The sequence below is a fragment of the Hyperolius riggenbachi genome, chromosome 5, assembly GCF_040937935.1.
Source record: "Hyperolius riggenbachi isolate aHypRig1 chromosome 5, aHypRig1.pri, whole genome shotgun sequence".
NCBI classification, from domain to species: Eukaryota; Metazoa; Chordata; class Amphibia; order Anura; family Hyperoliidae; genus Hyperolius; species Hyperolius riggenbachi.
Genome location: NC_090650.1, coordinates 158,634,506 through 158,646,855, shown reverse-complemented (window position 1 = coordinate 158,646,855; position 12,350 = coordinate 158,634,506). Strand labels below are relative to the sequence as shown.

At 42.7% G+C, this 12,350-nt stretch overlaps 1 protein-coding gene across 1 annotated transcript in view; it reads left to right on the top strand.

Moving 5' to 3' along the window:
- The window catches only part of AOAH (acyloxyacyl hydrolase), a 443,812-nt gene that overhangs the window by 265,769 nt on the left and 165,693 nt on the right, over window positions 1-12,350 (top strand). The window contains exon 13 of the mRNA XM_068234524.1: window positions 4,425-4,507. Coding sequence (XP_068090625.1) covers window positions 4,425-4,507 — 83 coding nt within the window. The remainder of the gene's footprint in view (window positions 1-4,424; window positions 4,508-12,350) is intronic.

The window sequence follows — 12,350 nt, the reverse complement described above, 5'->3', positions numbered from 1 at the left end:
TCTCCCCTCTGTTATGGATAATGTATTGTCGCTGGATTTTTAAGCTACATGAATAAAAGTGACTTTTTATCTGGATGTGCTTTTTCTCCATTTGGATTGTTGTGACTGCATGTTGGTGGGCTGCATTCTGGTGTGCGTGGCCTGGTCCTGTGCATTGTACTGCTGCATGTCTCACATGTGCACAACACATGCACTGTCCAAATGCATACTCGACTCAACCTTTTTCTTTGAACCTTGCCAAATATAATCATCTATAATTATTTTTTATTTTCCTACATTTCAACCAGGCTTGTTTTTAGGGGCGGGCGGGGCAGGTCACTACCCGGGGCGCAGCGGACAGCAGGGAGACATGCAGAGAGGGCAGCAGAATTGTGAACTTACCTCTCCAGGAATCGGGATCCACACCCTGTCAATTTTCTTCCTCCTCATAGGCATCTGTCTCATTGGTAGCTGCACCCAATGTTATGATGTAAGCTCACGTCATCACAGGGGACACTGTTACCAGTTAGACATGACACTTAGGAGGAGGAAGAAGATGGGCAGCGTGTGAAGATTTGAGCTACTTCGGCCCGGGATAGAGGGAGGGGCCACTCTGGCTACCCGTGGTTCTCTGGCTATACTAACGGTTGCTTTCCTGCTATCTGTACTGAGGGGGTCTTTCTAGATACTTATACTGAGGGGTGCTCTCCGGCTACCTATACTGGGGGGGCTGGCTCCCTGGCAACCTATACAGAGGGAGGGAGGGGGTGTATCTGGCTACTTATACTGAGGAGGGCTTTCTTGCCAACCATACTTAAGTGGGCCCTCTGGCTACCTATACCAGTTAGACAGGATGCCTAGAAGAAGGAAGAAGGCAGACAGCGTGTGAAGAGGTGAGTTACTTCTGCATGGGGAGGGGGTTCTCTGACTACCTATACTGAGGGGGGGGGGTATCTCTGGCTATATATACTGAGGAGGGCTCTCTGGCCACCCATACTTAAGTGGGCCCTCTGGCTACGTATACCAGTGAGACAGAATGCCTAGAAGAAGGAAGAAGATGGACAGCATGTGAAGAGGTGAGTTACTTCTGCAGGGTGGGGGGCTCTCTGGCTACCTATACTGAGGGGGGAAGGGGTATTTCTGGCTCTCTTATACTGATGGGTGCTCTCTGGCTGCCCATACTTAAGTGGTCCCTCCGGCTACCTATGCCAGTGAGACAGGATGCCTAGAAGAAGGAAGAAGATGGACAGTGTGTGAAGAGGTGAGTTACTTCGGGGGGGGGGGGGTTCTCTGGCTATATTTAGGAAGGCTCTCTGGCTCCCTATACTGAGAGTGCTATCTGGCTACCTATACTGCTGGGGGGAGGGGGAGTGGAGACTCTCTTGCTACCTCTACTGAGGATGGAGCTCTCTGGCTACCTAAACTAAGGGAGGGTGCTGGCTTTCTGGCTACCTCTACTGAGGGATGGGGGTTTTCTGGCTACCTATACTTAAAGGGAGCCTTAACTGAGAGGGATATGGATGTTTCCTTTTAAACAATACCAGTTGCTTGGCACTCCTGATAATCTCTTTTGCTGCAGTAGTGGCTGAATCACACACCTGAAACAAGCATACAACAAGCATTAGATGAGTCGCAGGAAAAGGAGCCTTGTATTTTGTATTCCTGTTGTGTACCTGGTACTGGTATCCTGTCGGTTGAATGAATGTGTTTACAGGTCCGACACCTTTTCTCTCAGCAGGGAAATGTTCCATTCTGTCCTGGTCTATTTAACCACCCTGGCGTTCTGATTAAATCGCCAGGGTGGCTGCGGGAGGGTTTTTTTTAAATAAAAAAAAAACTATTTCATGCAGCCAACTGAAAGTTGGCTGCATGAAAGCCCACTAGAGGGCGCTCCGGAGGCGTTCTTCCGATCGCCTCCGGCGCCCATAATAAACAAGGAAGGCCGCAATGAGCGGCCTTCCTTGTTTTGCTTACATCGTCGCCATAGCGACGAGCGGAGTGACGTCATGGACGTCAGCCGACGTCCTGACGTCAGCCGCCTCCGATCCAGCCCTTAGCGCTGGCCGGAACTGTTTGTTCCGGCTACGCTGGGCTCGGGCGGCTGGGGGGACCCTCTTTCGCCGCTGCACGCGGCGGATCGCCGCGCTGCAGCGGCGATCAGGCAGCACACGCGGCTGGCAAAGTGCCGGCTGCGTGTGCTGCTTTTTATTTCATTAAAATCGGCCCAGCAGGGCCTGAGCGGCAGCCGCTGGCGGTGTTGGACGAGCTGAGCTCGTCCAGACCGCTCAGCTGGTTAATGCACTCCTGACAAGCATCTGTTTAAGATTGGGTGGCTGTCAGAATGCTAGGAGGGAGGGTTCAGGAAATATCTTTCTCAGTCTCTGATCCTTGCGTAGAACAGGATTTTAACTGAGAGGGATATGGATGTTTCCTTTTAAACAATACCAGTTGCTTATCAGTCCTGTTGATCTCTTTGGCTACAGTAGTGGCTGAATCACACACCTGAAACAAGCATGCAGCTAATCCAGTCTGACTTCAGTCAGAGCACCTGGTCTGCATCCCTGTTCAGGGGCTGTGGCTAAAAGTATTAGAGACACAGGATCAGTGGGGGGGGGGGGAGTGGTACTATTATTATTATTAATAGAAAAATCCATATACTTCTCAGTTTAGGTTCCCTTTAAGTGGACCTTCTGGCTACTTATAATTAAGTGGACTCTCTGGCTCGCAATACCAGTTAGACAGGACACCTAGAAGAAGGAAGAAGATGGACCGCATTTGAGAAGGTGAGTTACTTCTGCCTGGAGGGGGGGAGGCTCTCTGGCTATCCCATACTCCAGATGTGGCCTCACAAGTGATTTATACAGAGGAAGTACTACACTAGTATACGAGCATCTCAAGATATTATTTCCCAATTTATGCATCCCAGAATTTTATTTGCTTTAGCTACCGCTGCTTGGCATTGTATATGATTACTTAACTTGTTATCAGCCAGTATTCCCAAGTCCTTCTCCAAGTCTGATGTTCCCAGCTGTATGCCATTTATTTTATATGGTGATCTACTATTGGTATGTCCAAGGTGCATGACTTTACATTTATCAATACTAAATGTACGAGTGAAAAAAAAATCATGTCACCAACTAACCATCTTGCCCAATGTCTGACTGCTGGCTTGTCAGAATTGCTAGGCTGCCTGCTAATACCATATCAGCTGGTGCACTCTAAGGCCTTCAAAAAATGTATAGCTATTGGGACACCTCGGGAACCTGCACTGCTGTCATCTCTATAGGCTCAGGCCAATCAGTGGCTGATACTACACAATTTATCTCTTGGAAAAGTGGTGTGTGACAATGGTACCAATCTGTTGTCTGCACTTACAGTACATTGGGCAAATTGACTCACATGCCTAGCATGGCACGTGTTGAATCTGTCAACATTTCGTTGACAAGTTCCTGGAATTCCAGGACATCCTTCGGCAGGCCAAGAAAGTGTCTGCCCATTTTTAAAGATCCCCGCCTTGCTGAATTTCAGCGCCAATTAAAAATTCTAGTGAGATGGCTAGCTTGCGACAGCATCACAAGATGGAATTCCATGTTGCTTATGTTGGATTGGCTGCTTCAGCAGCAACGTGTATTTAACGAGTAGTCAACAAGTACCTCCTTAAGTTGGATTGGCTTCTTCAGCAACAACATGCAGTCAACGAGTACCTCAGTGACTTAGGTAGTAGGACATACTCTGGTGAGTTTTTTTTTGTTTCATCCCGCAGTACTGGATGCTGGTGAGCAACGCCTGCAGATTCAGTCACAGTAGATTCAGTCACAGCAAAGGCACCATCAGTGACATCATGCTGTACATCTTTTTTCCTGGAGTGTACCTTGTGATGTGTCATTGTCCAGGCCATGGATGAGCAGGAGCCGGAAGACGAGGAAGAGTTAATGCTGTCACAAATTGCAGAGGCATGTCATAAATAAGTAACCTTTACAATAAAAATAATAAAATGGCAACACAAACAAGTTCTAAACAGGATTATTACTACTGTGTATACACATGTTTATTTCATTATGTTACAGGCCACTTTAAGTATCCTTATATATCTATTATCCCTGCATTGGAAGTACATTTTTAAATCAAGCTGCCATTATTACTATTTGCTCTACCTGCTTTTTATTTTTGAACCCATTCACACATGTTGCTGTCTCTCTCTCGCTCTGTGTCTCTATCTCTTTCTCTAAGCTGAGCCACCAATCCAATAACACCCATCTGATTTCTGTCTCCATTGAGTTTAATGGAGTTTGTATTAAGGACCCAACGATTCTAGGACAGTTAACCCAGCTATGATATTGTTATGATTATGATATTGGTATCACATATACGCTACCTACCCTACTGTATTCTAAAGGAGTTCCTCTAAAGTCTGCCTATTCCTAACTGTGCTCTATTTATTACAGAGGGCTGACACATTCATTATACTTGAAGTTAAGAGAATGGAACCGATGCAACCATAGGGATTACCAGAACATATCTAAAAATGGTATGAGATTTTATTTTTTTGTTCAAACTAAACAACTGAACTAATTGCATTTAAAATAATAAAACTTTTTTTTTCACTCCCTGCAATACACTTGTTTTGTTGTTAAAACCACCAGGCACTATGTAAACCCTTTTCCAGACTCCAGTTCAGAGTGTGCAAATCCAATTACACACTCATGTCACTGTCATGCTGCTCACTTTGCACTGGACACATTAGTCGGGGTAATTTATATGGTAGGGCTTTGCATTTTTGTATCATCAGTATACGGGTTGTAATATTTCTCTACTTTAGTATCTACAACTTACTGAAGCCTGTACTCAAGTATAATATTCGTATAGTAACATGAGCATTTGCTTATGTAAGAGCAAGTGCTTTTTTAGAAAGTGTTACACCCTGAAAAGGGGAAATAGTAAATAAGGACTCTGTCATAATGCATCCTCTGCCTCATGTCAATGATAATATATTCAAACTAAATAATCTGCATAGCAAAAAAGGTTTTCAGTATAAAACAATTTCACAATAACTCTTTTGTCCATGTATTAGTGATATAAAAGTTCTTAAAGTGACACTGAAGCAAAAAAAAAGTATGATATAATGAATTGTATGTGTAGTACAGATACTGTAATTAACCATTTCAGCCCGTGGGTATTTTTCACCTTATGCATCAGAGCAATTTTCACCTCCCATTCATTCGCCAATAACTTTATCACTACTAATTACAATGAATTGCTCTATATCTTTTTTTTTTCCACCACCAATTAGGCTTTCTTTGGGTGGCACATTTTGCTAAGAATTATTTTTTTTAAAAATGCTTTTACACAGGAATATTAAGAAAAAATATTGAAAAAATTCATTATTTCCCAGTTTTCGGCCATTATAGCATTAACATAATACATGCTACCATAATTAAAGCCTATGTATTTTTTTTTTGCCCATTTGTCCCGGTTATTACACCATTTAAATTATGTCCCTATATCAATGTATGGCGCCAATATTTAATTTGGAAATAAAGGTGCATTTTTTCAGTTTTGCGTCCATCACTATTTACAAGCTTATAATTTTAACCACTTTACCCCCACGCACACTCTAGCCAGCCCGCACAGCAGTTGACTAATTGGACATTAGGAACAAGTGTTCCTAAATCCAGTTAGAGTCCCCGATTGATGAATGAAGACTGCTTCAAACAGAAGCAGTCTTCATAACAAATCGCAGGCACATTGTTATTGTGTCCGTGTGCGCGCGATCGCGCATGCACCCACCCACCCGCACAGCCCTTGCAGTCCAATGATTGGTTTTGGGGACCCCAGTCCCCTATAACCAATCATACCACATGACAAATAAATGAATGGAGACTGCCTCTGCTTGAGGCAGTCTTCATTCATAACAACAGTTGTAAACAAATGTGCAGCGCGTGATCGCGTGCATGCACACCAGCTCCACAGTCCAATGATTGGTTTTGGGGACCCCAATCCCCAATAATTAATCATACTGCCTAATAAATAAATGAATGAAGACTGCCTGGGAGCAAAATGTGAAAAATGCTCTGGTCTTTAAAGCCAGTGGTTACCGCTTAAAAAATAAAAAAGTCAGATACTCACCTAAGGAGAGGGAAGGCTCGGTCCTAATGAGCCTTCCCTCTCCTCTCCCGGTGCCCTCGGTGCTGCGCTGGCTCCCCCGTTCGCGTCCGCCGCCGCAGGGACTTCGGAGGTCTTCGGGAGCACTCGGGCTTCCGAAGATGGGCTGCTTCATACTACGCACGCGTGAGTGCGTCATAGAGGGCGCTCGCGAATGCGTAGTATGGAGCGGCCCGTCTTCGGGAGCACGAGTGCTCCCAAAAGCTCCCTTCGGCATGCGGAAGTGGCAGTATTTGACCGAACTGGTCGAATACTGTCACGGGGGATCCTGCGCGGGACCGGGCACCGGGAGAGGAGAGGGAAGGCTCATTAGGACCGAGCCTTCCCTCTCCTTAGGTGAATATCTGACTTTTCGATTTTTAAATAGGTAAACATTCACTTTAAGGGGAAAACCCCTCAGTTGTGAAGTGGTTAAAAAAGTTCAGACCCTTAGGTAACTATTTATGTTTTTTGTTTTTTTTTATTGTAATTTTTTTTTTCATTATTTTATTGTAGAAGCAAAGTGTCCAGGAGCACCCAAAAAGGCGCTGTATAAGAAGGTGTGCCAAGGTTCTCTCCCCTGTACCAAGGGGTCACACATGTCACAATCCTCCAAAGGACCGGCACCACACAGCATGTATTTATAGCTCAATTACTTTATTGTGGTATAGGTATATTGACAGCAGCGACAACCCGCTGTTTTGGCCTCATAGGCCTTTCTCAAGTTGCCAACTTGACCGTTGGCAACTTGAGAAAGGCCTATGAGGCCAAAACAGCGGGCTGTCATTGTTGTCAATATGCTTATACCACAATAAAGTAATTGAGCTTTAAAGGGAACCTTAACTGAGAGTGATATGGATGTTTTCTGTTAAACAATATCAGTTGCCTGGCAGTCCAGCTGATCTCTGTGACTGCAATAGTGGCTGAATCACACCCTGAAACAAGCATGCAGCTAATCCAGTCTGACTTCAGTCAGAGCACCTGATCTGCATGCTTGTTCAGGGGCTGTGGCTAAAAGTATTAGAGACACAGGATCAGCAGGTGATTCGGGCAACTGGTATTATTTTAAAAGGAAAAATCCATATCCTTCTCAGTTTAGGTTCCCTTTAAATACATGCCGTGTGGTGCTGGTCCTTTGGAGGATTGTAACATTAAAAATTTGATTCGGGTAATTTTTTTCCAGGAAGCATTAGGACTATGGGACACTTTTTTTTTTGTTAGAAAGACGGCGGTTTCTGATAAGAAACCGTCGGTCTTTCTACCGGGGACTTAGATCAATTAATGGGAACTATGTAGCAAAGAAAAGAGTCTCATATTTTTATTTTCAGTTATATAGCTTTATTTTTATGACATTGCATCATTCTTTCGTATTTGCATTTACAACCCACACTCTGTATTTTAAACTATGAAACAGTGCAGAGCTAATGACCTTTTGAACTCCCCCGCAGTAAAACCTTATATGAAGCTGCCTCCCACTGTTTCTTTGGGAGTGCTTCAGAAAATAGGACTGTCACGACCCAAGTTGGTAAGTTGGGTCGAAGAGCTCAGAGAAGTTCTTTTGCATAGATAACAATTGAAGTTTCTTAACTCTTCCTGTACTGAAAACAATATGAGACTTTTTTCTTTGCTACTACTGCTCTATATCTTGGCTGTACTACACATACAAATCAAAGGGCTTGATTTAGTAAATAGTGCTAACCCAGCTAGCACGCCTAAAGACTTTGGGCGTGATAACTAGGGTGCTAACCCGCAGTAAAACCTTATATGAAGCTGCCTCCCACTGTTTCTTTGATGTATAAGTGCTTCAGAAAATAGGACTGTCACGACCCAAGTTGGTAAGTTGGGTCGAAGAGCTCAGAGAAGTTCTTTTGCATAGATAACAATTGAAGTTTCTTAACTCTTCCTGCACTGAAAACAATATGAGACTTTTTTCTTTGCTACTAATGCTCTATATCTTGGCTGTACTACACATACAAATCAAGGGGCTTGATTCAGTAAACAGTGCTAACACAGCTAGCATGCCTAAAGACTTTGGGTGTGATAACTAGGGTGCTAACTGGGTTAGCACCGTTTACTAAATTCACATCGCGCTTAAAGTCCCACACTGAAAACTTTGCATGCGCACAGCGCGGTGTACACGAAATGTTGCATCGTTGTGCGACGAAAACGGTGCACACGATGCGCCTATAAGGTCGCATTGGGTTCGACTTTAACGTCACAAGGTGCGACGTTAAGGTCGCACCCAATGCAACCTTATAGGTGCATCGGGTGCGCTGTTTTCGCGGTGCACGCAAAGTTTTGCACGCGGGACTTTGTGCGCGATGTGAATTTAGTAAATGGTGCTAACCCAGTTAGCACGCTAGTTATCACGCCCAAAGTCTTTAGAAGTGAATTTATCATGCCTAAACTAACTTTAGGCATGATATAGGGCTTTTCACAGGCGTGCTAACACTTAGCACGGTTTACTGAATCGAGCCCAATATCTCATACATTTATTTTCACTTCAGATATCCTGCCCACATGTACTTTCAAGTCCTCTACCTCTGATGAGTCCATCTCAATTCCTGGCTCTAGGACAACTTTAGTCTGATGTTCAACATTTCCCTGTAGAATAGACACCACAGCTCTCCTGGATTTGTTAACTTCAGACAGCAAGTCTCTCCTTCCATGGCTATTGAACTACCAAAACCTCTCTGTTCTTTCTGGCAATTAGAGTATGTGGATTTGAATGATGATTAGAGACGTTTGTCTGGGAAGCTGGACTTCATCACATTCATTCCGATGGGAGCTCCAAAATGTTACACCCTGAAAAAGGGAAATTGTCAATAAGGACTTTCAGACATAATGTACCATCTGCTTCATGTCAATGAGAATGTATTCAAACTAAATAATCTGCATAGAAAAAAAGGTTTTCAATATAAAACAGTTTCACAATAACTTTTAAAGTTTATCCACGTAACAGTCATATAAAAGTGCTAATACAGAAGCATTTCTTCCTGAATAGGTATGCATTAACTTTTCTACCTGATGTTTTTAGCAGCATAAATTCACTGAGACACATGGTACAAGCATGGCTCACTACAGGTAGTCACTAAACACATACTGTATGTGGGCCACACACTAGCTCAAATGCATTTACAATAAACACATTATTACCACAGATCTGTGAGGTATAAGGCTTCATATGAACAGAACACACACATAGCGGTTGATTCATAAAACCTTACCGCATTCAGTAATGCAGAAAACAGCAAACTTTACAGAGCATTTAGGAAAATGTCAATTCATAAAGGCTGTTACCGCATGGAAAGCTGAAATTACTGAGCAGTGAGGTAAATTACCGACTTGTGCAGTAAATACCTCAACACATGTCAGTAAATGTCAATTCATAAAGCCTACAACATGCGGTAATGCCACAAATAAACAGAAACAGCCCCTGTGCTCCTACAAGTCTAAATCGTGGAATCTAATACGACCCGCAGCCTTCTCAGGTGGGACAAGCATTTAAACCCCCAGGCAACAACAGAGCGATCAACAAAACAGGCTTCCCCTAAATACCTTTGGCTGTTTAACCTCTTGGGTTCCTGTTTGAAGATGTGTAGGAGCTAGTGGGGAAAATCACATAAGCATGGCATGTGCAAAGTTTCTTGAAGTTCTTCTAAGCTGTGGCAATTAAATAGAATGCTAAGAAAGACTAATAGGCAGACTCAGAGCAGATTCAGAGCAAGCAGAGGCAGTATAATAAAACATGTACATCTAAAGGTATGTCGGGATTCCTCTCAATGCCCTCACTGCACGGAACAGCTTTTAAAAACACAGAGACACTCCACACTGCTCTGCTGTTACCACAAAGGTTTTTGTCAGTGGGCTTCGGTAATTTACCAAACTTCTACCACACCTGTGAATTTTTTTATGAATTGGCACACAAAAGTCTAAAATACCGAATGCGGTATTTTCCCAACCAGATTGTTTTTCGCACAGCCTTTTATGAATTGACCCCCGTTATGTGCTGGCTGTGAGACCTGGTCTACTGTTAACCTGATAACCCAGGTTAGATGAACTGGGTTTATTTAGTCTAGAGAACAGACGCCTTAGAGGGGATCTAATTAACATGTATAAATACATCAGAGGGCAATATAATACCTTGGCGGATGAGCTTTTTGTCCCTAGGCCTTCTCAAAGAACTAGAGGACATGATCTGCGCATGGAGGAAAAATGTTTTAGCCATTTATGTAGAAAAGGGTTCTTTACAGTAAGAGTGATTAAGATGTGGAATGCATTGCCACAGGAAGTCGTTATGGAAAACTCTATACCTGCATTTAAAGGGGGCTTAGATGCTTTCCTTGCATTGAAAGACATCCATGGCTACAATTACTAGGTAATACCTAATGATGTTGATCCAGGGATTTTATCTGATTGCCATCTGGAGTCGGGAAGGATTTTTTTTCCCTTTTGGGGCTAATTGGACCATGCCTTGTAAGGGTTTTTTCGCCTTCCTCCGGATCAACAGGGATATTTCAGGGAGCAGGCTGGTGTTGTACTTTGTTCTCTGGTTGAACTCGATGGACATATGTCTTTTTTCAACCAAAATAACTATGTAACTATGTAACTATGTTATGCAAGTCACTAAAATGGCTAAATGGCTAGTTGCTCAACAAATAACACATACAGTATAGCATTGCTCAGTTTACCCAAAGTAAACATCTGCTTCACATACATTTAACATGTTCATAAATTGTTTATATAGCATTCAGTAAGCTGTCCAGTAGTCATTTTAAAACATGGATAATATAGTGGGGTGCGAAAGTTTGGGCAAACTTGTTAATCGTCATGAATTTCCTGTATAAATCGTTGGTTGTTAGGATAAAAAATGTCAGTTAAATATATCATATAGGAGACACACACAGTGATATTTGAGAAGTGAAATTACGTTTATTGGATTTACAGAAAGTGTAAAAAATTTTGTTTAAACAAAATTAGGCAGGTGCATAAATTTAGGTACTACAAAAAATAAATGAAATCAATATTTAGTAGATCCTCCTTTTGCAGAAATTACAGCCTAAATGCTTCCTGTAGGTTCCAATGAGTGTCTGGATTCTGGTTGAAGGTATTTTGGACCATTCCTCTTTACAAAACATCTCTAGTTCACTCAGGTTTGATGGCTTCCGAGCATGGACAGCTCTCTGTAACTCACACCACAAATTTTCATTTACGGTATATTCAGGTCTGGGGACTGAGATGGCCATTCCAGAACATTATACTTGTTCCTCTGCATGAATGCTTTAGTGGATTTTAAACAGTGCTTAGGGTCATTGTTTTGTTGAAAGATCCTGCCGCGGTGCAGCTTCAGCTTTGTCACCGATTCCTGGACATTGGTCTCCAGAATCTGCTGATACTGAGTAGAATCCATGCGTCCCTCAACTTTTACAAGATTCCCAGTCCCTGCACTGGCCACACAGCACCACAGTATGATGGAACCACCACCATATTTTACTATAGGTAGCAGCTGTTTTTCTTGCAATGCTGTGTTCTTTTTCCTCCGTGCATAACGCTCCTTGTTATGCCCAAATAACTCAATTTTAGTTTCATCAGTCCACAGCACCTTATTCCAAAATGAAGTTGGCTTGTCTAAATGTGCTTTAGCATACCTCAAGCAACTTTTGTTTGTGCTGTGAGCGGAGAAAAGGCTTCCTCTGCATCACTCTTGCATACAGCATCTCCTTGTGTAAAGTGCGCCGAATGGTTGAACGATGCACAGTGACTCCATCTGCAGCAAGTTGTAGGTCTTTGGTGCTGGTCTGTGGGTTGACTCTGACTGTTCTCACCATTCGCTTCTGACTATCCGAGATTTTTCTTGGTCTGCCACTTCGAGCCTTAACTTGAACTGAGCCTGTGGTCTTCCATTTCCTCAATATGTTCCTAACTGTGTTAACAGAAAGCTGAAATCTCTGAGAAAGCTTTCTGTATCCGTCCCCTAAATCATGATGGTGAACAATACCTTAAATACTCTTTCTCAATTTGAGTTCCAATAATTAGTTCTAAAGGTTTTGGAATCAATAAAATGACAACAGTGCCCAAATGTATGCACCTGCCTAATTTTATTTAAACAATTATTGCGCACTTTCTGTAAATCCAAAAAAACTTTATTTCACTTCTCAAATATCACTGTGTGTGTCTCCTATATGATATATTTAACTGACATTTTTTTTATCATAACAACCAACGATTTA